General features: G+C 40.8%; 1 protein-coding gene across 2 annotated transcripts; it reads right to left on the bottom strand.

Moving 5' to 3' along the window:
• Positions 1 to 464: 464 nt before the first annotated feature.
• thrap3a (thyroid hormone receptor associated protein 3a) lies at positions 465 to 15,709 on the bottom strand. 2 transcript variants are annotated; one of them, XM_083989126.1, is made up of 11 exons: positions 15,574 to 15,709; positions 10,587 to 10,743; positions 6,817 to 7,731; positions 5,674 to 6,369; positions 5,342 to 5,514; positions 4,718 to 4,829; positions 4,322 to 4,406; positions 2,764 to 2,942; positions 2,482 to 2,662; positions 2,171 to 2,314; positions 465 to 2,036 (listed from the first exon to the last, which is right to left on the bottom strand). In XM_083989126.1, exons 2-11 carry the CDS (start codon positions 10,718 to 10,720, stop codon positions 1,812 to 1,814), a joined length of 2,844 nt encoding a protein of 947 aa, XP_083845252.1. In that variant the 5' UTR covers positions 10,721 to 10,743; positions 15,574 to 15,709; the 3' UTR covers positions 465 to 1,811. The 2 variants fall into 2 exon arrangements, with proteins under 2 accessions (XP_083845252.1, XP_083845253.1); XM_083989127.1 differs by lacking the exons at positions 10,587 to 10,743; positions 15,574 to 15,709 and adding an exon at positions 9,044 to 10,421.
• Between the last annotated feature and the right edge of the window lie 11,970 nt (positions 15,710 to 27,679).

Here is a 27,679-nt window from a genome sequence, read left to right as displayed (position 1 = left end):
CACACGATGGCGGTATCATTCAAAAATCTAGATGTGTAAAGTGATTTATTGTGCAGCTGCTCTACTTCCTTATTTTCAAGTTGAAGAACTGGTAAACTGTCCCCAGGGGTGACTGTTTAAATTGATGGAGTTATACAGGGGATCTCTTTCACGTGCTGATTCAGACAACACAATAGAAATAAACTATATTCCCCATTGGTTAACATGTTAACAATTATTCACTGTAGTATTGTGGAGAGGAAATTAGGCTGTTTCTGGTATCTAAAAGCATGGTTTTCAATTGGATTTTTCAGTGGGTGCACAGTGCTGCACATAATTGTGCAAATTGATGCAGGTTTAGTTGCTTCTTTCCCATTAATTATTTGAATAGAGAAAAATACAGTGTCTGATGAAATTTCTCTCATCAGAAGTGTAATTGCAATAAAAGACACACATTGAAGAAACCATCAAAGAAATCAGTGTATTTTTAATTTACATCCTCTACGAAATAAAAGAACAGTAACAACACCTATTTAACAAAAAAGCCTTATTTCATATGCAGATAACCTTTTAACAGTTAAACATGAATTATAATCCGTATAGGCCTGTGTTGTACAAGTAAGAACAGTGCACCCATAGTAAGGCACAAATTGTGACTTTCAGCCAAACATAAATGAGTTTACCCCTACACTTCAAGAAAACCATAGGCACTGAAAAAACATTCTTATTATAGGATTAGATGTAATCCTTGTCATATAAACCGCCCTGCAATTTTCTGTTACAAACTATACACTAAACAACTGCTCATTTTGAACCTGTTAAATGCTGACACATTTGCACACCATATACACCAACATGAACATCATTGGATGGAGAAAACTTTGCAATCAGCAAACAAAAATCACATACACATCTACTGTAATAAGAAAACATTCTCCGCCACATTACAAAGTCATAATCCTGCCAAGCCAGGTAGAAAAACTACGATGGAAAACATATATAATTGCTATCATAATTATACATTGATTAGTGGTATCCATGATCGAGCAAACTGCTACTGTGAAGAGTAGAAATCTCTGATAGCAAAACGTTTAAGGAAGGTGTTAAATGTACAGGTAGTTAGCCTTAAAACAATTTCCTAGGCTGCCAGATGGTATTATAGATCTGTTTTACATTGAAAGAGTGCAGAACGTAACCTTTGACCCTTTACAGTTTGGTCCCATTGTCAGATCAGGGTCATTTGCAGAGTGCTAAATTGGCTAAACAGTGATGTGTTTTTTGTGTCAACATGAACTACAGTGTATTTATTGCTGCAAGACATAGTTAAAAAACATGCCTGCTTTTTCTACAATAATGGATAGAGAATTAAAGTAGATTTCAATACATGTGATACCATAAGTCACCTCACAGCCAATTCAGAAAGCGCTTCTTCACTTTCACAAGTCTAAGGCACAAACTCAGTTGATCCGAAAAGTAATTTTTGCTGTCTACCCCTAATGTAACCCTTTCCTAATTACCCATGTGTGAAAGGTATAAATATGATGGGTGTATATGCTGCACAGAAGAATTCAATTCACTAAGAAAGAGCAAAGAAACATATAACACAAACCTTGGTTGTCACGAGACACAGCATTTCACCCTTAAACAGTGCTTCTACTAGTAACAAGCTGTATCCTGATGTAGTAACTGTTTTTTTCCAGTCAAAGTGAAATTAAAGCTTAAAAGTTTTCCTACTAATAGCTGACTCTCAAATCATTTATCAATCCATTGTGATGGATAAGATCACTCAATCACAGAAAACATTTATGATTTTCGGCAGACTGCTTCAGCGCTCAAGTTTCTCCCACTTTATGGTCCTGTTCTGTCTCCTCTTCCTGGGCACCACCTTGCTCCCCATTGACCTGGAACTTGTCATGGGCCCATCTGGGGCTATTGGTGTTGGAGCCCCCGGTGGCTTTGCGGATGATGAATCGTGCCCTTCCACGTAAGAAGCTTCCCCGTCCTCTCCCGCGATTATCAATCCACTTGCACTCTCCCTCCCCATCTCGGTTGTCGTGCTGAAAGGAAACAAGAGGAGAGGAAGGATGGGTGTCAACAACAACTGTAACAAGCTTCAGCCAGATTTGACGAACAAACACCAAGTCGTGAATTGAAAGAGATGAGAGGCATATGGGTAAAAGATTGTGCCTACCAAGTAATATTGTTTGCTCTTGGGAGTGTACTCTGGGTCCCAGTCCTCACTTTTCGGGTGGCCTACCATGTTCATGGGGTTACTAAGTGAACTGTTCCCCTGACAGTTACCTCTGTTCCAACCCCTTCCTCGAATTCGCACTTGCTGTAATCAGAGAATAAAATGCAGCTGAAAAAAAGAGACTGACCGAAGAAACCCTATTAAGTCAATTGTACAGAGTCACCCAGTGCAGCTATTCCTTCAAACTATGCTCCTCAAACAGGATCGCATCACCTTAAAACCACCTACCCCACAAAATTTGTTTAACTTACAAATCCTCCACGTGGCTTCCCTCTTTCGGCCCCTGGTAACTCCCTCTGACCCAGTCTTGCCCTATCAAAGCCTTCATCTTTGGGATCAGACTTGTCCTGAGGCAAATCTCCTTCTTGATGGGACTTGGAGGATGAGGAGGATGAGGATGAACTTGAGCGAGAGCGCTTCTTCTTACTTTTCCTAAAAGCAGAAATGGTATGCAAAATCTTTAATGCTCAGTTGTTTTTAGTGTATGGACAACACAGTTCAATGTTTTTGTAGTGAAGGGTGGTTGCACATACTTTGATTTCTTGTGGCGTTTGGAGAACTTCTCAGCAGATCTCTCTCTACTAGAATCTGGGGAATCCCCTGTATCTCTTCCCCGATCCTGATTATAATCTCTTTCATTGGTGGAATATTTTTTACGCCGCTCAATATCCAAACGAAGGTCCATTGGGTCACCCTTTTTTTCCCCGCCGTCCTGGGCAAATCAAAACAGAACACAACGTAGTGGACAGACTTTGCATTAGCATGAAGATGCTATCAGTCTGCTCTCACCAAATTTGTCTGTAAACTAAATAGTGGAAAAAGGGGACAAACTCAGGTAACAGTCAGCTGGCATGAATAAAACCAAGTCAATCTGGAGTGAATTTCCCAGTGGACTTGAAGAGCCAAACCAGTAGTTTTGCATGTCTTTAGGAATACCTAATTCGAACCATTCTCCAAAGCATACTGTATGTTTTTAGATTGACTTTATTTCTTCAAGGTGGCTTCTTGGCAGTTTGAATATGGTATGATAATCAACTTGCAAAAGGCTTGTAAGTTCCTTGAAAAAGGGCAACACATCACTGTCAGCTTTATTTTTTATGTCAAATTTATATTCAAGAAGGGTGTGTTTTGAAAGCCTCCTCACTGGTGCATTGAAGCGGGACATGCCATCATCTGATTCTTGAAGAATCCACTGGTCAATAGCAACAAATGTTGTTCACATCATCATGGCTTGTTTGTCCTCCTTCCATCAGCTGGTTCCCACATTTCCTCACATGCTGGAGCTTTAGCAACAGGGTCCTTTCACAAGTGGTTTCAGAATGATCTCTGTATGTTCAATGTGATGTATTTCCTATTTCAAACGAGTTTCAAGTCAGTGTCGGTTGATTGTCATACCATACTGATGCTATGAGCTGACATTAAAATTTAAAAACGTTGAGGTATGCTGTAGGAAAGTTGGTGTATATGCATTTTAAAGGGTATTATAGGGTATTTGGCTGTACATGCAAAACTACCTGTATCATTAGCAACAGTGAAAAAGAAGATATGAGCTCATGCTAATTTGCGGTTACTTAATATAAATGTTCTTTTTTTTAGTAGTGTTTACGTAGGCTTCATTTTTACAAATGGTGGTCACATGTGTCCATGCGCATCGATAAAAAAACATTGTGAAAGTATTCAAAAAGTTATGGATGTAAAATATGAGCAGAGGTGCATGTAGTGATTGCAGTTGGTTATGTCCGTTCCTTATTATTTATTTTTTTTAAAGAATACTTACGAAGACAATTGATTAGAGTCCTTTGAACAGCTTTGGCACAGTGGCTTCCATTTCTGACCTTATTTGATTCTTTAGCCTTGGTCAGGCTTGTGCCCACTGTATAACTCACTCAATTCACCATGGGTGAAGGCGATATAACAAACAACAAAGTCAAAGTGCCTTATTTTGCATGTGCATTTCTTAGACTTGAAGCATCCCCCTTGAAGGAAAGCCACAGGCTTTAAGAGAGTGCAGTCTAAAGGCATCTGGCTTGCTCACTTGTTTGCTGTTGTTTGTTTTTCCAACATACTTCATACTGCAAAATGTTCAGTCACCTTGTAAGTGCCATCCTCTGAGCTTTTCATCGCCTCAAAAAGTTGAGAGTGTTTCTTAAAAGCACTCGTTGAAACGTCAATTCTTCTGTGAAAAAGAAACAAAGTTGAAATTAAGACAATTAAATGCACATCTTAACAGCGACAAAAGCAAAGCTACTGAAACACCAACACTGTGAGCTACACTTAACTACAGGGGCGACACAAAACAGAAAAAAAGAAAAGGAAAACTGCTGGGAAAATAAAACTGACCTCCACCAAGCATGAGAACAAATAAGCCAAGATAGTCTGTTGATTTTTCAGGTAGGAAAGGTGAGAGGAATACCTGAAAGCTGTTAAAAGAGGAGGTGAAGCCACAGCACACTGAAGGTGAGAGGGTCACTCAATAGGCGACTCTACCTGTGTATCTCTGGGCTTTTTCTTGGCTTCATCATTTCCTTCTCTGCAGCGCGTCTTTGGTACATGGTGAATCGTTCGTTAAGAGTCATGCCAGAAGACGGAAAGTGCTGAGCTGTGTGAGTAAACAGTAGTAAATACAGGCTATTGTTACATACAGATTCATTTATTCAACAATTATGGCTAATATTGCAAATCAATGCAAAGGCTTTACAGTTGGACAACATTGCATTTTTTATATAATTTTTGCATTAAAGACCCCTTATTTGTCAAGCATTTAATGCACTGGATTAACAAAAGACAGACCTACCTGTATGCTCATTGTGTCCATAAACAGTTTCCTAATTGACTTTCCAGATAATTTACTCCATATTGCTCATCCCTACTGCTTTACTGTACATTGTTCTCAAAGTTTAAATGCTGCCTTTTCAGCAAAAAATGACATTGTGATTGCTTGACACTTATTTGAAAGTTAAAGATGAGCCTATAACCCCATGGCCAAAGTAAATACAATATGGCGTATGATTCTGAAAAACAGATACTTTGTTACTAGTGAACCTGTGTCAGTTTAGGTAAATGTGTGTTGTGAATATGTCAAGAGAAGTATCAGACACAGTGAGAACTCACCTTTAATGTGGTGAACAATGGTGACAATGTGTTGAGCGAACAGCTCAGAGGGACTCCTGGGTAACTGAGCAGCCTGAACATGTTGAAAGATGGAGCGAAACTGCTGATCCTTTTTTGAAGACTGCACAAGATCCTGAGACAACTGTCGCTCCTCAGCTAAAATATCAGAAGAGCTGAAAATGACAACAAAAAAAAAACACTGTTTTTCCTGTTTTTCCAAAATATATAGACTGAAACAGTTGTCCATTTAGATCAAACAAGCAGCTTCTTGTACCTCTGGTTCACTGTGGAAAGAATTTATGTGGGACAAGAAATGACAGTATGATGCTCACCTCATCAGGCTGTCTCCGAGGAAATCCATTTTGATATTAAATTTAGCTTCCTGTTGTTTTCTTGAGGACATGAGAGGCGAGTCATCTCCCCTGATCATAAACATCTCTCTGTCAGAATTCCTACTTGCTGGTGGTGTAGGGGATGGGGCTGAGGGAGATTTTACCATCTTCCTGGCCTTACAACTTGTTTCTGGGGAGAGGTCGTCAAGCTTTCCTGCTAACTCCCTCTTTGCAAGGGCAGCGGCAATGGCTGCCGCTTTATCCTGCTTCCGACTGAGATATATCTCCTCTGCCATGGCGTCGAGGTCACTGTTTGCCATCTGTGAATAGGCCGCATTCTGCCATTTTCCAAAGCATTCTTCAAACAGTTCGCGGGCTGAGTGAGTGACCTTGCTCTTTGGCTTAGAGGGCTCATCGCCATTGTGCCAGTCATTGTAACATGACTTTGAATGAGGCTTCCTGATCACATCCTCCTCTTCCTCCCCGTCAGCCGACATAAAAGGAGAGGCCTTCAAAAAGCTGTTCAGAGACACTTCGCTCTCTGCATCCTCTTTGAACTTCCTTGATACAGAATCTGTGTTCAAGGTTGATGCTTTACCATTTACTTTCCCTTGCTCCATATCCACATCATTTGCCTCTGTGTTCTTGCCATTTTCCCAGGAAGATGTGGCTTTTTTATTTTGCTCCTCCAGAAACCTGAACAACGACAAAGAGATAAAGAGCTGCATGTAGCTGGACATGCTACTTAAAAGACAACTGCACAAGTAGATTAAGAAAACAAAAACAATTGACAGGGCCTCTACAGATTGGTAAAACTGTGAATTGTGAGAGGGTAGTCTTTTATCTGTGAAAATTATCACAAAGTCTATAGACTAAATATGCTGTTTGACAAATGAAATACTTTGAATCCCCCTAAAACCAAGATTTTCTTTTGGTTTGTTATGACAACTACACTCAACTACACAAATCTTGAAAAGCTGTGGGATTTGCAATTTATTGTGCTATAAAGAAGGCACCTGGAAGCATTTGAGAACCAAACAATAATTCATACCGTGCTATGTGTATGCTTTTATAAAATGTGCATAGTTTGTTATAACAATGTCAGAATCAATTTGATAGAGGATAAGTAAAAATAGGCCTTACTTTCTGAAGGCAATGGAGATTGCTGCTCTATCTCCATCCAGGTATTCCTCATTGGAGAAGAAGTCAAAGCTGGAAAGCATTGGGTTTAGACCTTCTCGTGAGGGTTTTTTTGTGGGGGATGAACTACACACCATCTGCCAGGAGGGGGCACCATTGCTGGTGTCATTTGTGTTTTTAGGGGAGGAACCAGACTGGTTTGTAGTTTGGTTGCTCTGACCAGAATTTGCCAGAGGACTGGTTCTCTTTGTGCTGCCATTGCAGTCTGTCAGGGCCTGCCAGTTCCCCTCACTTTTCCCACTGTATGTGCCATCTTTGGCATCTTCTCCCGACACCCCGACAAGCTCCACGGACTCCCCATCTCCCCCTTCTCTCTTTTGGACCTCCCTTGGGGCCAAGTGCTCATCTTTCACATCTTTGGAGCTCTGCTGATTAACCAGCAAAAAGGATGGTCTGCATTTGGGAGAAGATGAGTGTGAGGAGGAGGAAGAATGCTGAGAGTGTCGGGATAATGGCGAAGAGGATCGGTCAGAGTGCTGGGTGTGAACATGAGGGGGGCTTCCTGAGCGTTTCTGGACGTTGTGTGATCGTCCTCTTGGCTGGTTTTGATGCTGCTGTTGCTGCTGCTGCTGCTGCTGCTGCTGTTGTTGTTGTTGTTGCTGCTTTTGAGGATACTGCTTGTAATTCTTCCAGTTGGGGCGGAAGTTGTTGTTGTTGTATCCGCCACCACCCCCTCCGCCACCACGCTGATACCGTCCACGTGGGAAGTAGCCCCGCCCTCGACCCCTGAAGTTGTAAGGTCTCCGGAAGCCGCGGTGGTAGCCCCGGAACTCCCGGTTGTTGTGGTATCCTCTGGGATATTTCTTCTCCCGGTGATAAGATGGAGAATGAGATCTTGATCGTGACCGAGACCTAGAGCTACAAACAAGTTGAGATAAGAAAGAAAGAGAGAAAGCACATAACTTCTCTCTGGAAAGAGACAGAGTGTAACATGTGCAGAGTTTTTCTTCTGTTCTTTTTCTGGCCCCAAAAATAGAAAACTCAACAGAGATGTTATGTAATGCAACCCTACCACAAACTCTTAACCACAGCCTAAAATGAATAGCTCACTGATACAGTTTCACAAAAGACAGACACGTGTAAGCACTTCTACATACACTGACATTAAAGGGAATTGTTCTGTTGACCAGTGTTAAAAAAGCCATTAAACTAAAGCCAATCTAAACCCATATTTATTGGCACCAAAACTTGCAGACAAAGTGAATAAATGCCTTCTAGACACATGCTAGACTTTTCATCTTCTTACTGACGTACATAATCCAAGATCAACAGTACTTAAAGGCATTGATTCTTATTATTCTTAAAATAAATTCAAAAAGAGCAGTGTAGTGTACTGAATGACACCAGGTCTGAATAGACAACTAACTACTGATGAACTTCTGGTGTATAAAAACAACCATGACTGATTGCAGCCAAATACAGTTTGATACACCACACTTTAAACCAGTCTTTTCGCTTTTCTTTAACAGATGCTAAACATGCAACAAGCAAGGCAGATACTTATGCATCACAAAACCATGACATGCATAATGTGCAGCTGCATCCTGCAGCCATAAAACTGTTGGAATTGTCAAAACATGTCAGTGTATAACATGAGAGCCTCTAAGCTTAGAGAAGGCCACAAAGGAGCAGTGTATGGAGAAAAGCAGAACGTTTACAGCATGCTGCTGAGCCAGGCTGCAGGTTCAGATTAGTCCACATGGTGGCTCTACTGTGCTTCTGATTACAAAAAAAGAGCCTCATGTTGTACTCAGCCCTGAAACTTCTAACATAGCCGTAAGAGCGCTACCACAATACAGGATGTTCTATTCTTCAGATAAATAATTCTATCAGCCAAACTTGTAACTTTAAAGCGAACCACATACCAACACAACTGCTAACTTTTCACTGCACTCTAGAGATAATGAATCTGTATTTTGTCACTTTTTCCTACAACTACATCTTCAGCAACTTTTCTACAGCTACCATTGAATAAAAAGTTACTGCTCCGTTTCCCCACTGATCTCTTAATATAATATTAGGACTTCCTGAAATGTTTTTAAGAAAATGTCAAACATATACAAAGCTTACAACATATTGCAGAACCATATTTCTCAACTGTCAGATCCAAGCAGTGCAACACCACATGCAAATGCATTATGAAGCCATAGATAAAGGCTGAAAAACTCACCTAGTGTGTTTTTTCATTGGAATACAGAGTGATTAAAGACGGCAGCGCACTAAGCAGCACTGCACACTCAGTGGGAGCTACAGACACTGCAGCTCCTCTGGCCAGCTCTGGTGGAGCAGGGAGTCACATGGACCGTATGAGGGGGGTGGGAAAAAATCTACGCAACTCCTTTCCCTCTATGCTTACTACTTTCAAGGGCTGTTCAGCCAGGGTAGTGAGACTTTATAAAAAGGACAGTTGGACCACCAAACTACTGATTTATCTAATATTCAAGCAAGACACAATATAGCTTCTCTTATTGAAGTCCACACAGCGTATGGCTACATCTGTGGCCCATTTAAGCCCTGAGGTGTTAAAAGCAAGAGATGGTGACAGTGAGAGATGGTCAAGATTAAGCTCCAGACTGGAACTGTTGCTCGGTTTTAGTTATCAGTCCTGTCAACATGTCGGGGATGTTTTTCCCAGGAGGTTGTAAGGGGAATAAATCATTTCAATGCCTGTTGTTTTTCTCGGGTATCGGTACTTCTGTAAAGCCTAGGCAAATGTGTGCATTCATGGTTTCAGTACCACAAGCCTATCTGCACGTGTGTCCTGTGCACACAGGAAGAGTTAACCATTAGATTCCTTCCATGTCTCTTCTTTATGCTAATTTTAATGTGAGCTGCTACGCTGCCAGGAAATGAGCTGCCCTGCCATTTTACTGCCATGCCACAGCCGTTCTGCCAGAAACAGCAGAGGCATCAGAGTGACGCCTGGCCCTTTCTTCCAAGTGCACATCAGAGCCAGCAGATGACCCCACAGCCAGGGCACTTTGGTTTAAGCAAAGCAACAAACACCAAATACTGCCTTGATTTGCTTGATGAAATATTTCCATATGCCACAGAGGTTAAGATAAATGCAAATGTTTCCCCATGCAATGCAAACAATATCACTGAATAATTTTCACTCAAATTTTAGTTAATTCACTAACTGGCCGCAGAACTCTTCCTCAAAAAACAATTTCCCCTCAACACAAGCTGACACCAGTTATTGGACCAGACCCAAATCCATTGATATATTACACCAGCTTTGTCCGTTCATATTGAGAAGGTCTTACAGATGGAAATCAAACGATATGTAGACAACAAGAAAAGATGGTATAACACATCACAGAAGTGTCCGTTGACATACTCCCACTGTCAAAAATTAACAACCTGCATTTTTTTCCTACACAACATTATACTGTGCACCCTCAAATAAATGATAAAATTTACTGGCTAGAATTTGAATAGGAAAGATAGAGAAAACATGGGATGATCACTGTTCATGTCCTTGCATAACCTGGTGGCACTTTGTCAGCTGCACCTGCTGCTAGTTTCCATGTTGTTCATTCTTAAGGAATTAGGCACATTCTTTAATCACACTGTAATACAATCTGCTGCAGACAAAGGCTCAGGGCCATCATAACAAATCTTTAATTAGGACTGAAGGAAGACCAAGTTGCTCTTGTCTCCAAGGACACAGTACAGTAAACGGATTTGTCAAACGTTAAATGGACTCTTACCTGTAACGACGCCTCCTGGACCGGGACCTGGAGCGACTTCTGGAGTGTGAGGTGTAGCGGGATCTTGACCGGGACCTCGAACGGGATCTTGAACGGCTCCGAGACCTCGAGGCAGATTTTGTGGATCTGGACATCACTGCAGCCAGCCCACCTCAAACTGTCACACAAAAGAGTTGTATGTCCAAGTTAGGGTTTGAAAAATCTATGTACGCGAACCGTACACATCGTAAAAAAAAAAGAAAAGAAAGAAAGAACAGATAAAAGAACGTGTCAAAGCCTTTTTAAATCACCTTATCACGACTCTGGCTGTACCGAATGCGTATTAATCATCTGAGGTAACAGGCAAAGTCGCACAGAACAAAAATGAATTTGAAAGAAGCTGGTAGTCACACATCCATGTAATGAAGTATCCAACACAGATTAGCCATCCAAGATGCACTTCAAAAGCCCAGCTGGTGCAAAAGATGAGTGAAGAAACAGAGCAGCTGTGAGAAAAGGAAGAAGGCAATCGAGGGCAGTGTCGTTGCATCCAAACAGAACCAGTTTTATTTAGTCACCAATCATTTGCATAGAGGGCAGTCTTACGTCAGTCATCTGACATATTAACTGCTGAGCCAACTTTAGGATATTTACCACAAAGACAGCCTTATCAGAAAGATATACCAGACCTGTTCTTCCTGCTACATTCAGTAACGTTGCGTTTCTTTAAATGATTCACAAATTAAATGGATTATGTAACTGGTCTGTCCAGGTTTACACTGCTAAGTGTAGTTGTACACAACATTTAACAAATGTAATGTGTATTGATTGTGCTTTGGATTATTAGGTGAGATTAATACTACTTTTAATCAAATGACACAGGGAAATGTTCAACCCATTATCACCCCACTCAGTTAATGGGTAGTTAAAGTAGTTAATTTTTAATAATAGCTAATGTACCATGTCACATTTGTTTGTGGTTGAAGATTGCTCGGAATCTGGTACAGGAGACGCTCACTTTTTACAGCTCAGTGCACGCAGCCCTCAGATACACAGTTTTAACTTCAAAGGATGTTTCTTCTCAACTCCTGCAGGGCTTCCTTTGTAAACCCCTGAAATTATTAATAAAAACTCTATTGTAGGACGATCTAATTCTTCCCAAGGTTCACTTGGCATTATCTCTTGACATATGGTCCTAATGGAACAGAAAATACCAGGGATCAAATAATTGATCTTTCATTATGAGAGTCATCTTCAGAGACTTTGGAAAGAGGAAATTGCCAACTACATATGACGGAGGATTTCAAAACCAGTGCACGCTATCACATGGTGGTCCCTCTGTGTATCTTTGCTACTATTTTGGAGAGTATTGAAATGGATCCACCCCCCACCCCCTTCCACACACACACACACACACACACACACACACACACACATACCCTGCCTCCTCTGTGTGCTTGGTGAACTTCACACTCACCTTATTCCTGGCAGCTTGTTGTTTTTGGCTTTCAGAGAATAATTTCCTGAAGGTCCACCCTAGACAGACCGTCAATTTAGCTTACAGTGCACACCGAAAAGTATGGCATTCAGATGTGAACCCCATTCCAGCATGTGGTAGCACGTATAAAACAAATACATTGTGACAGTCTTACTAATTTTGCTTTATATACAAGAGGAATTTGGCCTTGAAGGTGATTCCTGAGGAAAAATTCAACTGCAGTGGGTTGTTCTAAGTTTGTTGTAATAGTGGTATAAAAACGCTGAAACCCGACACATCTGTGTTTCAGACATTTTCACGTGGCTGAAAATAGTTCTCTTGAAACTTCTGAATGTGTGTCATTAGAAACTGTACACAAAACAGCTTACGGTTCATCAGCTCTTGAAACGATTGCATTATGACTACTTAAAAACACACACAACCTTATGTCTGTACATTGTCTTGAGGATCCATTGCCTTCTGTCTTCTGTACTCAGTTTGAAAACTGGTGGGCAGAATTGAACACTGGGATCAGTTTCCATTGATAACCATCTGCAGCTGCTTCTCTTCCACACTGTGTGGTCGGCAGCCTAATCACTGAGATTTCAGCCTCTCAAAAAAGGCTGTGGCAAGCTTGGTCTTTAATCACTTGCTACTAGATTTCAGCACACCAGCACAGTTAATGACATATGGGCACCCAAACGCAAACACGTGTCTTACTGTACTTGTAAGGACCTTTTCGCTTTAGCTGAATTCACACCTTTTACCACATCCTAAACCAAGAAAACACTTCACTTCACCATTTGTCACCAATCCAAATATGTGTCCACTGAACCATGGCATGCCATTACACTTGTCAACACTGTAGCAAACCCTATGCTTTATGGTGCAGGGAAAAATGGCTACGTATTACCAAGAAAAAACAAAACAAATTTAAAGTCTAACTCAGCCTTCCGGTTTTCCTGACCCCTGTTTTTGATTATGTTAAGCTTGGATCAAGATTTTCTGACAAATAGAATCATTGCAGTATATTAACTGGTAATTGAATGGAAAATCTAGTTCACTTGACAAAGAGGAACAGCACTCAAAACTAGAAAAGCAGGTCTTTAACACAGAACTGAAACGACAGGGGGTAGGTAGTGAATACAGTAGTAGACGGTTTCTTAAATAGTAAAATAGAATTCAGCTGGTAGTGGTTCTCACATGGATAGAAGTTCAGACCTTCGGTTACACACATGATTAAGAGTCCCCTTAGTGGAGGGAGTGACAGCTGTATAATCCTCATCAGCTGCTTACTCCATGTAACAGCAAAAGTAGCTCTGATCAACAATGGTCCAGCAACTCGATACATGGCTCAAAGCGTTGGAGAAGAAACAGTCCGCTCAATCAACTGCGCCATCATTAAGACTGGGATGCCATAGTGGCAGCTGGAATAACATTTGCTATCTATACGTTCCCTGGAGACTCCGCAACCGCTATTTCAGAAAAGCCACGGCAACTGTCATTGGCACAATCTTTTGTTATTGACATGTAGCGAGGCACTTCACATACTCGGGCGGTTAATGGATAGTGAAGCCACTGGCAGCGCTGTTTCAGACGAGATAAACCTAACAGCTTCCTCCCTTGCTTGTTTAATCAGCAAATAAATCTCCCTCTGAATGGCCTGCTTCATTCAGCTATGTCTAAATGAGTATTGGCTAGCAGTCGTTTGTCTTGAGGGAGCTACTGTAACCTAGCTGTTAAACAAACAGATCACCTCATGCAGGAGATTTAATGCAACATTATTCTTTGCTAATCACCTACAATGACAGATGAGAACACCTTTCCGCTTGGCATTGAACTTGGCCGCATGATCCCAGTAGCACCTAACGTTCTGCCAGCTAAGGCAGTTCAATATCACTCTTGACTCCGCAGGGTAATCTGATTTTTTGGAAGGATCTGTGCTGTTTTAAATCATTTAGTTCCAGTTGAAAATCTATTACAGACACAGTCAGCAGTTCAGAAACTACTACTGAATGGGTTTTCTACAACACACATGAGGCTACCTCTGCTTGGAAAATGGCAAACAGCAGGGCGACACTGAGGCATCCTCACACCAACATGCTTCTCATCTGTCTGTCATCACTGCGTTTGTTGAACAGAAGGGGGGACTTGGCAGTTAAAGGTCCTCTCTATTTTTGTCAGTTGGTAACAGCCTGGCAAATGATGAGTTATAGTTGTGTATTTTTTTTTAAAATTATTACAATTGATGTTTGTTTTCCTGTGCTCAACTCACAAACATAAACTTGGAAACAAGTTTTGTGCATGTTGTTTATTATGAGTGGCAGACAGTGGCATGCTGTTTAACCTGACTACTTTTGTTTTTGCTGTGGGGGCACCAGTTTCACTTACTGAAGTATTCCACATGCAAAAGGTGCAACCAGGTAAGATTCATCCAGGCTTCACCATTTCCATATATTATGTCTTTAAAGAACAGTAGCGTATAACATACACACACACAGAAAGTCAATTAAGTGATCATCTCTATATTCCCACAAAAAAGTGTCATAGACAATAGAAAAAAAGCAGATGTGTTGCACTGTCACTTGAGTTCAGGCCAGCATATTTAAATATGGGCACACCTTTTCATGGTGTATGTACTTTTTGTGCAGCTGGTGTTTGTTAAGGAGGATTGACCAGGATCCATGAAGCCCGGCTGCAGGAAATTGCGTGATAATGTTTTCTTTTTCTTTTCTTTTTTTTTTTGCATCACTGGACTCCAGAAATATATTCACATGGAACCACAAAAGCCAGTTAGATGAGCCTGTACAGGAAGCTCATGACTCACAGACAGCTCTTGCTGCTGTGTGTAGCTTGTTTGGGGTTAATTCAGGATTGTCGCTGTTTACTGGAGGTGGAGGGACAATTTAGTCAAACCTACAATCTCAACAGTCATCGCTCCAACCACTAAAAACAGTTTTACTACTGTTACTGTAGGTTTTTACTAAGCTCCCCCCTTGAGTCCTCAGGTGGTCCATGGAGCTATTGAATAAAGACATGAATATTGACTCACAGAGTCATAGTAGCCAGTCTGACTCTGCATAAAGCTGCTGAGCTTCCAGCAGATTATTCCACACTTACTTCACAGATATTTTCACTACAGCTGTTCAAATGACATCACTGGACTTAAAATGAAAGCATATCAGAGCCAGTGGGTCATGTCCATGATGGGATGGACAGTGTTTTATTCCCCTGTTTCCATTACAGTGTATCAGTCAAGTTAAGGAAAATAAGGAATCTACCATTTAAAAAAAGAAAAGCAATCACAACAATGGAAAAGACAAAATAACCGAGCAAAGGTTGATTTTTTTTCTCTCCAGTGGATCGCTCCTATGTGATTTAACCATCAGACAATGTGCAACATAACTTTGCCATCACAATTTGTAAGTTTCATTTTCAACCCCGCTGCCATTATGTCACAAAGCTACTGTGAAGTTGCGTCCATTTTTTTTTTGCCCAAAGAATAAAAAGAAAATGAATAAATGCACTTACCGGTCGACGTTGTCCTTGTGTATTGTCGCGTCACATTCAGTCACCGCAGCGTTTCTCTGCATCAACGAGTTAAAGACTATTTCTCCAATGTCTTCTGTGTGTCTGTGCTCTTGTGCCCAACTTGTGTCAAGTGTGTTTGTGTGTATGTGTGCGCGCGCTGGTGTGCGTCGGCTGGAGTCTGCGGTGTTTAGAGAAAGGGGGTGTGACTGCTCCGTGTGGCTCAGAGGTTCATATTTCCTTCCGCCTTCGCCGACTGTCAAAACACCGTCTTTGAGTGAATGAGTTCACTAAGTCATTTGCAATTGGAAATATAGGAAGCTAATCGGTCCTTATATCCCCGTAATAAAGCCACTCTGTCCTGGAACAGTAATTATCCCCGACGAAGAGTCACTGTAGTAACCGTGTTCCTACAGGGAGCAGCTACTGTCTCTGTGTGTGTGTGTGTGTGTGTGTGTGTGGTGAACAATGGTCCTTAGTGGCATCTATTATAGCATCAAATGAATATAGTCAAATCCAATGTATTCTTGTTTGTTAATTATTTACATGATGTGGCATTATGATGTATGTAATGATACTATTAGAGACAGAGTTGCAAATCTCCCTTTCAATGGCTTATATGTTGTCTATTATATAATACCCATGACCTCAGTAACATAATTGAATTTCCAACAGTTTGAACTAAAACTGAACATTATAAGCTTCATATTGGTAGAATTTCTGCTAGAAAAAAAGGGACCTGTTGATATTGACAGGAAATGTACCTTTCATATAATATATGACGAACTGTATAACTCTCTCTCAAAATGCAACTTACGTATATCATCATAGGCCTATTCATCAACTGGATATATGCAGATGTTATACTGAACCTATATGATGTCACATTTACCATATATGAACATTATATGTTTCATTTGTGCATATTTGTTTTTCTAATTTTACTTTCATTAATTTATTTTTCCATTCTAATGTAATAAGGTATTATATTATTGGTAAAAATGTTATTACAATATCAGTCAGAATATTTTATTACATTATTTGTGAAGTTATTACATTATTGCGTTTTATTAACTACAGTTTTGATCAAGTTAAAGGGACAACGAGGAGTTTCTATTCGGTTATAAAAAAGTCTCACGTTAATGTGGATGAATCTCCGCTACCCACACTTGTTAATGGGCCCATTTTCGATAAATATATCGTTTTGTCTCTATCGTTATTTTGTTATTATTAGTGGTGGCGGAGATGCTGGTCGAGCCGACCAGCGTTTTTTACTTTCGGTTTCGCAACGAGTCATGAGAATAACGCAGCTGAATCGCCGTTTATGGTCGGAACTACGACGGTATGTGAACCTCTTTGAACCTCTGACTTTAATTCTTGATGAATGAAAACATGAGTCCGTCTTGCGCCGGTCAAAATAATTTTACGGTGCGTGCGGAGGCTCATAAATGTAGTGTGAAAACGCTTCGCTTTTTCAAAACTCCTCGTTGTCCCTTTAAGTGCAAATTGTATTACATTTTCAGGCGTTATTACATTTTCAGGAAATTATTACATTATAAGGTGCTACAAGCCTTCTTAAGTCCTTAAGGACGATTGACTCTGGGAAACGCGGCCATTTCAGACCCCTCTGTACTGCTGGCTTTGCAATGGGTACATATTTCTGTAACTTATGTTTGCAATAAAAATATATAGGCATAAACATAAATATTTGTATGGGCTAGACATGATATGACAATATATCAAATTGTTCTATTTTCCACATATGTTGTACATGGAATGTCTTCATACGATAAGGTCTATCACAGCCACTGCACTTGGCAGGAGCCGCCTTCTGCGCCCCATGTGGGTGGTTGGCATAAAAGTCGCTGCCTTCTGACACTGCATCTTCAACACAGTTGAGCCAAGCACAAGAAACTCAATGCATACCTAGGACCCTAACCTGTGACTCTGCCTACCAGTGAGCAGTGGCTACTGACAAGTCTCTGGGGGTCATCAGGTGGGAGCCTCCCTTCGTCAGTGTTTCACCTTCTTAGTCCCACTACACCTCCAGGGGGCTAGGCGGTGAGCTCTGGCGTCCCAGTGTCACCCCCCCTAGTGCCAGCTTACAGTGCTCCTATACGACCCAAATGTAGCCAGTGCTGATGCTACAGTCTCCAGCAACTACTGTACTGCCTATCCTACTGTAGCATTTTACCCACCACCACTGTCACTGTATTCAACTGACATTTATGCGAGTTCCATGTAGCGGCTAGTGTCGATGCTACACCTCTGCTCCTCTCCTCATTCTCTGCCAGCATGGCTTAGCCATGGCTCACCTCTCTTTAGCCACAGCCATCTGGATGCTGACTCTGCCTGCTTTGAGGTGTTGCTCACCAGTCCCTTACGGGTCGTTCCTCTGACCCCCAGTATTCCCAGTGCTTTCCAAAGTGACGGCCCTGGGAAGTCCCTGCACCCCACCTCCACTGGTTTCAGACTCTTCACCCCCTCTGTAGGCTCTCAAGGATGAGGGCCTGATATTTCTCCAGCTTTCACTCATGTGCCTCCTCGATCCTTTCCTCCCAGGATACCGTCAGCTCCACCAGGACCACCTGCTTTGACGCTTGGGGCCAGAGTACGATGTCTGGTAGGAGGTTGGTGACGGCAATCTCTTCCAGAGACTTGAGCTGCCTTTGCCAGTCCTTTGGCCTGGGATCCCTGAGCTTCCTTCCTCCTTTCCTGCCTCTCCTGGCCTGACAAAGCCAATGAAGCGGGGGCCTTTGGCTTGGGCCTTGGATCTATTCCGCTTCCTCCTTCTCTCCTCTCCAGACCCTCCGCTACTTGCGCTAGAACCTGGTCATGGCGCCATTGGAACATCCCCTCGGTCAGGCTTACTCGGCAGGGCGCCAGAATGTCCTGGGAAATTAAATGTATATTAAAGTTGTGCATTAGTCTGTAGCATCACTTGAAGTCACAGTCATCCATCAATTTGCTTTTTCCTGATCTTTCATCTGTATCTCACACAATGCAAAACACAACACAGTGGCACACAACCCAAAACCAATTCATACTTCTTGTACAATGGACATTTCCTGCTAATGCATTGCATTGTAGTTATCCTGAAAGAAAAAAAAATCAAGCCTTATAATGGGCCTTACAGCTAGTATACTACCATATGACATGCTGTGTGATTGTTTGGCTGTTTGAAATCCACTTAGCGGAGAGTAATTCTATTGTGAGGTTGCTTACTCTAGGACTTTTCATTGAAGCAGCTCAAAGTAAAATTGGCTGACTGGAAATGAAAACAGAACTACTAATGGCTTGCAGTTGTATTCATGACTAATCCACAGAAAACACTAGATCCATTCAACCCTATTATACTTGAGAGGTACAAATCATCTATACCTTAATAACAGGAGTGTTTACAATTCATCAAGTTGTTTTTATTTTTCATATTTATCCCCTTTTGCTTTTATCAACGTTGATATCTGATTCCATAATGTGATCTGAGGAACTGGAGCTGCTGGATAAATTGCCTTGGGTGTAAGCGTTCATTTTATTGGCTTCTAAGGTTTTTGTGAGTTAGTAAAACAGATGTATCTCTTAGCAACATATCCAACAAATGTGTGTACTTCACTACTATTTCTGTCTAGCTATCCCCATACTGCACTCTACCCAATTTAATGTTAAAGTTTACTGATACTGTATGTAACCTGTTACATAATGTTATATTATCACAATAACCCTAGTCTAACTTAATTGAACTACATTTTATTCCAGACTGCCTATTGTGTGATTATTTGACATGAGATCCCAAACCTTTGTGATTTAAGTTCTGCCAATAAAACACCACTGATGCTTTTATGACATGTTCAGTTTACAAACATAACTACTGTCATAAATATCAGCTATCATCTACTGCTGATATGATGCTTCCGTGGCAAGTTTAAACTGTTTGATACTGGTGGCATTCGTTTCTAAAAAGCTCATTAATGTACTTTCATAAAGTTTCCAGTTGAAGGTTTTTTCTAAGAAAAAAAAAATCCTCATTGTGCTTTTCCATCCATCTAAGAATTGCACTTTCAGGGGGGAGATGCTCCATAGTTTAAACATTTACAGATACTAATCATCAAGATATAATGGCTGAGGGTTTCTGTACGTGACAATGAGCATTACTTTGAATAATACCGGTTCCACAAATCTTAACATGAGAGTGATTTTTAAAGAAACCTAACATACCTGTTTTTCTCCGAATCAGGAAGGGTGTCCACCATTTGGGAGTCAGACAAGGCACGATTATGGGATCTCTTATCTTCTGGTTTTGTTGGCTCATCTCCAGTATTCATCACAGTCCAGCAGGATAGAGTTCATCTGGCTACTATTTTATTTTTCTTCCTTTGGAATGTGCTTCATAAAATCAGCTTTTACTTTACTACTTATTAGTTTTACATTACTACTTTTACTTTTTCAAGTAAAGATGATCTCTTGGATTTGAGCCATTGATCACTTAATGATTGCCACCATAGACCGGACAGCATTTACAGTACAAGCTTGGTAATATTCTGTGAAGCTGCCAGAAGAAAATCGTCTGCAGCTTTGTGCAAGCCCTATGTGTCATACGTTTGTTTTTTGTTTTTTTTGCATGGAGGTCATTGTGTCTAGCCTGCAGAATATTTTCAAATAGAAAATTCTGCACACTCTTCATTCTAGCTTTGGGGAGGGAAAATATTGTGCATAGTGTACAATGTACATTATTTATGCTGTTTTACCAACACAAGGCTATGTTCAGTGACTAAATATTCTATTATCCAGGGTAGGATTAAAGCAGAAGTAAGCGGAATGTTTGTGTTAATATAAGTCTTAAATAGTTATATCGTCCGACGGCAATCACTTGCGAAGAGTGTTTGGTCTGAAACACGGGTCTGTCAGTCACTCTGCTCTGCTGTAAGCCGAGGAAAAAACTTTCCTTGTATCCTACAACCTTTATCCAATGAGGGGAGAGAACGGCATAAAGGGGCGGTCCTCTCTGTGTGTGCAGCCAAGGGATGTGCATGAATGTGGTGACGTAGGGACGAGGACGGGGACTGCTAACTCCATCGGCTGATAAGAAGTTAGCCAAAACAACTTGATCGCTTACTTCTGCTTTAAGGTGTTCAACTACTGTTTTCCACATATCTTGTTAGCAGAGGCATAATATCCAGAGAGCTTCCTTCCAGTGTTATGTTTTTCTTTTCACTGTCCATTGTTTCTGTAAATTGGCCAGCCAATCTGGCTGCACAAACTTTCTATTTGAATTTCACTTTCACTGTGCAGCTAAATGTACAGTAGATGTCGAAGAAATGTATCTCTTGATCATACATTTCCCTGTCTGCAGCATTGCATATTTGCATTGGAAATACATTTCACCACTGCCATGTGTGCTGATGCCTCTGATGTACCCAGAGCTGTGTATTTGAATAATTCAAAGTAGCTGGTAGATTAACACAAAAGAATACATGGAGGGCGACTGCCAATGTAATCAAAGTAGGGGTTCAGATTCAGTTGCATCAGTGTGGTGCAGATTAAAGAGTTCTTGGACAGGAAGTGGTGTGCTTGTGTGTTTTTGGTTTCACAGCGTCAGAGCATAGAGTATCAGAAAATTCCACACCGAGAATGAGCACCAGCAAAAGATTAACTGAGCTCAGTTTGACGAGGCCATGAAGGTCAATGATTGGCCAATAACTGAACAACACGCTACAGCCAATGAGACAAAGCGGCTCACACATGTCTGGAGTTCTTCCTTTTGCAATGTAATACAATATAAATGTGCATGTTGATCTGTTGAACACTAAATATTACATCACTTAGACCCAACCTAACCTGTAAATGTCAGCTTTATTCTTTTTCATTGGGACCTCTAGGAACGAAAAACACAATACTCTTGTTCTTGGAGTTAGCCCAATTTAAGCTGTTCTCCGTTTTACGTTTCCTGTCACTGCACTGAGGAAATTCTTATCTGACACTATGAAAATGTTGTTATCTTTTCTGTATCAGTAAAATGTTCACAGACAGCATGTTTGGTTTGCTGTACAGCATACACTTATATTATTATTATGACTAACAGCATTTGGGTAATGTTAGGAATATATTGTGGTTGGCAATCATATGATATGATGTTATGTTTCTCCATTAAAGTATCAAATAATAACACATCCATGTTATTAATTCTTTTTAGTCATGACCTTACATCATCACAAATTTGTACAATAACTTTTCAAATCAAGAGAAATCCCTGTTTTATTATGTTTTAGTCTTTTAGGCTTTGTACATAGTTTTCATCAGCTGTGAAGACAAAAGCTCCCATGGTCCCATGCTGTTTCATAATGCAAATCAATTGGCTGAAATGACATACAGATCTTGAAATTCAGAAGGAGGTTCATGGTGACTTTAGACTCATTGTGATAACATGATATCAGAACCACATTTTTTTTCTAATTTTTTGCTTAAACCACAGATCTGAGTATGAATACAAATCCCAGGCTCTGATGTGACAGTTGTTCACTATCAACGCCAACCACCCTCCCAGGGTCTTGGCAACTGTGAGTGTCACACCTCACTCTACTCTACAAACATTATATCAGGGACGCCTGTGGCAATGTTTCTTCTAAAATCACTTTGTGTGCTATACTGTTGCCAACTTTTAGTGACTATAATGTCATTTCCAAATTGCATTTACTTCATTTCCACTCATTTAAAAAGTCATTATGTTTCGTTCACACAAAATTACATTACAAATGAACTAAAGCAGTAAATCTGTAATACAGTACTTTTAGCCCTATTCACTGACAGTTTATTACTATGATACTGTCTTTGCTGACTGTTTGCCCCGTGTGGCCCCTTCTCATCCATCTCTCTCGCCCACTCTCAAGCGCTGCATCATATCACCACTATCCAGACACCAGGCAGGTTATTTTGGGCAATCCCTCTGACACCACTTTCTCCCTCTGTGCCGGGATAAAAGAGTTCATACTCCTCCTACTTTATATCCTTCCCACCTGTTGGAGCTGTCCGTCTCCTTGCTGACATGTCTGAACACACAGAGCATGAACATTACTTCTAATAACTGCACTTAAAATCCCCTCAGGGGTGATGGACTATAAGTTGCATGTTACTGCAGCCTTTATACAGATTGCTTTCACAGGATACTGTAATTGAGTATTTTAAATTTTGTAGGTAAGTTGTTCTGTTAAGTTTTTTTTTGTTATTGAGTTGCTATTTAAATGTTTAAAGTATATTAGATATAGTTTGAATCACAATGGCAGTTTAGGCTGACTGACATTTTGCCAGAAACAAACAACTGGTCATTAGGTCATGCCTTGGTACTGCTTTTTGCATGAGATTAGTTTCATAGAGCCCATCTGGCTGCAGTTACCTCCTGCATGGAGCCAGATTCTTCTTAGTAATGCTGCCGCTGCTGGCTAAATCATTGTGTATTTATTTTCAGGCCACCTTGGTAGCAATTTCAATAATTAATTGTTTAAATATAAAGCTTTGATTGTTCCAAAGATGAAAAACCCTTATTGTCTTGCACAATAGCCATATTCAAACAAGCAAATCATTTCCCCTCCACGCTGATAAAACACCACTGCTCATGAAAGAACATGGCCAGATTCACTATGACTCACAAAGAGTCTCGGATGTGAAATCCCACACATTGGTTCCAAGTTCAGTGTCAAATCACTTTGTTCAATTTTGCAGCCCAGGCACATGTTCCTTGTTCCACCTACTGTAAGACAAAGCACTGATATCACTGGCCGTTTTTACAACATTTCCACCATCCAGTGAGACTCAAAGGTCAATTCAGAGAGAAAAAGACATCTCCCTGCTCTGAGTTATATGGAGGATGGAATAGTATTTTTCCAATATTTATGGCTGTCAGAAACCCCAGAGGATGATCTAAGACATCAGTGGAAGAATTCAAATTCTTTTCTTTAGTAAAAGTCCAAATGTAATAATGTAGAATTCTAAATCCTGTGTTACGTAAAAGAGCTGATTTATTATCAGTAAAGTGCACATAATATATCAAAAGTGAAAATGTTTGTTCTGCAGAGAATGAATGTGTCATTATACTATTATATCAACTGGATCTACAAGTCCCATTTCTGGCCTAAAGCTAATGACACCTGCTTTATTTACTGTTCCTGTTACGAAGTGTATATGTATTTATTCACTCAAGCTATATTCTTTTAATGTGAAATCCTAATGGGAAATAAACCTGTCCAATTAATAGAAAGGTGTAAAATGTTCAGAGTATTTGTCTCTAAAATGTGAATTGGAATGACACAGTAGCAAAAGACGAATATTACTGTAAGTAAAGTATCTCAAAGTATGGCAACCTGTTGAGTGTCGCAGTGTGATACACAGGAAAATCAGTTCATGGAGTAGAAGGTTGTTTCCATCACAGCACTTGTAAATCCCTCATCACTCATATCACTGTCAAATCCGGCTAGTGTTTACGATCATTATATTTTGGGGTTTAATATGCACTTCACTTAGGTACATCTACTCATATCCAGTTTTCCCACCCTATAAATGATCATATTTGGCCATAAAGTGAAAAGACACTTGCTATGCCACCACCATCTGCACTGTCCTCTACCGTCACGGCAAACATCAAGTTATCTGACACCTCTCCAACACGAGATGGATGTCTCTCTTGTCCCCTTTGTTGTCAACACAGCCGAACCCAGCTGGGACCCGGGAGGATGAACACGTAAGCAAGACAGCTGCCCGTGCCTCCAGAGGGTTCCATGACCCCTGTCCAGAGCCTATTATCACCTTCTAGACGTTTCTGTGGGGCTTGTATCCCACCGTTACCCATCAGCTACCCGCGTCAAAAGAGAAAGTTGGGAACCCAAGAGTGAGCTGCTTGCTGAGGTTGGTTAAATAGGCGTGTGATTAGTAGACAAATCAAGACCGCCAAAAAGTCATAAAAGTGTTTTAAGTGTGCAATTGTTTGAAACCAAATAGCACGTCTATATCTCCAAAACAACATAATGACAAGTTGTCTGTGATGAACATAACAACAAAGCAGAAAATAGTTGGATAACCATGAAATTCACTGTTGCTATCAAGAGACAGGCTAAAGAAAGAAAGAAAGAAAGAAAGAAAGAAAGAAAGAGTCTTCCACGGTTGCTGAGGGGAAAGTATTTTACAATAGAATTTAATCCCATAAAGATTAGCACCTTCCTGGGTCACAAAAGTAAAACGTTATGACCTTCATGAAGGCAGTTGCCATGGATTTATGAAATTGTTTTGATTGGATATGTTGTGGAGAATTATAGAGGAAAGTGGGTGTGGCCTCAATACTGTAGGTTATTAGCCAAAAACATGATATCATTTGGGTTTATGAGGTACATTATTGAGAATAAATTTTTTCTGTCAAATTAGATTGAAGATCTAGGTTTGTATTTTAGAATTTAGTGTATTTATTTGTGTTTTGGAGGAGTTGTGAGTACTAGTCTACTCTTATGAAGCTGATAATTGTCATAGTAATTAAGGTTTTACGCTATATCATCATTCACTGTTGCACCACAGTGAGACACTTTTTATTCGTATACCATTCTAACAGAGAGGCCGAGTGAAACTTTGTGTGGTCTTTGATCCATCTCAAATATGGTAGAATTTAATCTTATCAGACTGGATGGAATATCAAATTACATTAGCAATTATGCCTCTGCTTTTTATTATGAAATCAAGATCAGGCTACTAGATCTCAAATAAACACATGAACATGGACAAATATGTTTAGAACAAAGACACCACTGTGTTTCAAAGATAGGTTTTGCATTGAAAGCACATGTTAGGCACTCAATCCAAAAGAAAAAAAAACTTTTTCAAAACTTCAGCTATTCATAGGGGGATTTGTTTTGCACATACTTTTTCTCTTCAGGCTAAAGTACACACCATATGTAATTTAAGCATCCCGACTGGCATCATTATGAATTATTAGATGTATGCAATTACCATATCGACCACGGATGAGCTGAAAAATGTTGGGATTTGTTCAAATTTCCTATTGTGAGTCACTTGTAGGATTTTCTTTTTTTCCAAATTACCCATGACTGAGTGTTATAAACCACATTTTAAAAAAACTGCTTCTGAATATGCTGTGCATGTCCACATTTGCAACACAGCATGTACCTCAGTCACTCTTTGCCTCTTTGTTTCAAGAGACGGGATCTGGAACTGAACCCCTTCTGGCTTCGGATCAGATCCCACCACAGCATTCTCCCTCGTGTTTCCACTGTGTCCTCTCCAGATTCCCACTGCTTCCAGCACAGAGTAAAAAGCACCAAGATGTGATAGGGAGTGCCCACACTCCTTTGTGTGGTGTTCACTTTCCAAGCAGAAGGCTTCTTCTTTCAACTAAGTTTGGTTCTTAAGCCCCTACTTGGAGTCCATGCCAACAACCCAGACCTAAATAGACTACCCATATGATGCAGCACAGCAGTCTCATAAAAGAGGAACTCTCTCTGTGCACACGCAGCCCAGCAGCTGGGTCAGTTGGAGTTACAGCTAAATGCAGTCTGCGTCAACTGGGGGATTGTTGGTGGGGGGCTCCAAGGTTTCCATGTATGAGGTTTTGATGAATCAGTACCTGGGGGACCTGGAAAATGTTGTGCCTAAAGTGTAGGCCAAATACATGGCTGGTATGAAATACCATACAAGTGTTAGAGCAAAGGGGTTGACTTGTGATGCATCTTTTTTCTCTCTGTAATGGCATGAGATTTATGATAGCTTCATCTCCAGCTCAACTCAACGGGTGCGACAGCTGGCGGTGCGGCTGTAGAAACGGCCAATGATGGCTAATAAATGACCAGAAAGTGAACTAAGTAGAGGTCTAAGGCCACACGACACTTCTTGTGGCACCTCCCCAAATACTTTGCAGACTAAGAAATTGGATCCTGTTTGTCGATTGCCCTCTGTTGCTTTACACCTTCTCAAGTTTGATATTCTATCAGCCTAACGCTGTGAGCTTGGCTGTCTGGGATCGAGGGGCTTATTATGCTCAAGGTGTAGTAGGTGACTATAGCAACACGTTGGCAAGTCTGAGAACATTTCGCCACAGAGGTACTATAAAGCAGATGTTGTGGTGTGATTCAGCCTTTTCAGCAGCTGACACATTAAATTTCTGTCCTCGCTGTGCTGAGATAAGACATTCAGCCACGCATCCTAACTTCACAAAGAGTTTGCTGTTTCAGACGGTCTTAATAAAACACAGATACAAGTAATCGGCTTAAAAGGAGAGTTCTCTTCTTAGTGGTTAATGGTTTCTGAATCAGCTTTATTCACTTGTCTCCTCCCTCCCTCCCTCTGGCAAGACGAGGCTGAGAGTAAAAACAACCTGCGCTAAAGGGATCTTCAGATGGAAAATTAACAGCGTCTGTGTGTTCATGCATCCCATACATAACATGCGTTTGTTTGTGCATGTGAAAAGCACATGGGAGTTCATGAAGCATGAGGACAAACACTTCAGCTTCCATCACAGCTGCACTGTTTCACACCCAAAGGAGAAGTCCCTCAGGGCAGCACTATGCCCAGAGGATATAGTCTTTATGATGAGAGCAGCTGAGGCTGCCACTCTCCGCTGAGCCTTCCCGGGCTCGGCTCAGTCCCGTGGAGGGCAGTTTGTGATCTGTTACATCAATAAAAAACATTACAAGCTCACCTCTACCCCAGCAGCAGGCAGCAGGGCTGTTTGTGTGAAGCATGAAGCTGACCTGCTTTCTTATTTATTTATTTATTTTTTAATATGAAGATGCTACACAGGTGCGCTCTTGTGCTGCGTACCGTCTATCTCTGGTCTTCAGTGGATAAAATTAGTGCCTGTGCAAATCCACCCAACCTTTGGTGCCCTATCTGCCCGAGCTGTCACTCAGTATTACAGGCTGTCAACGGTTTCGCTTACAGTTAGTGTTCCAATGGACCATTGGTAACCTGAGATCGTTACCAGCAGATAGACGGCATAGAAGGAGGCTACAGATTTCATCATAAAAACGTGCATATGGCATCCTGACACCTGAGTGGCTGATCAGCTTTCTCCCTCTACCTTATTTTCACCTTGTGTTGGTCTGAGAGTTTAACAACATGT

This window comes from Trachurus trachurus (assembly GCF_905171665.1).
Source record: "Trachurus trachurus genome assembly, chromosome: 16".
Lineage (NCBI taxonomy): Eukaryota > Metazoa > Chordata > Actinopteri > Carangiformes > Carangidae > Trachurus > Trachurus trachurus.
This window is presented reverse-complemented; position numbering and strand designations above follow the sequence as displayed.

Bases quoted from the DNA above. Each gene is read 5' to 3' on its own strand.
- thrap3a (XM_083989126.1), bottom strand. From the start codon at position 10,720: ATGTCCAGATCCACAAAATCTGCCTCGAGGTCTCGGAGCCGTTCAAGA. The intron at 7,732-10,586 runs GTAAGAGTCCAT...ACTTGTTTGTAG, and splicing joins TCCAGGAGGCGTCGTTACAG to CTCTAGGTCTCGGTCACGAT. The intron at 2,315-2,481 runs GTAAGTTAAACA...CTCTGATTACAG, and splicing joins GGAAGCCACGTGGAGGATTT to CAAGTGCGAATTCGAGGAAG.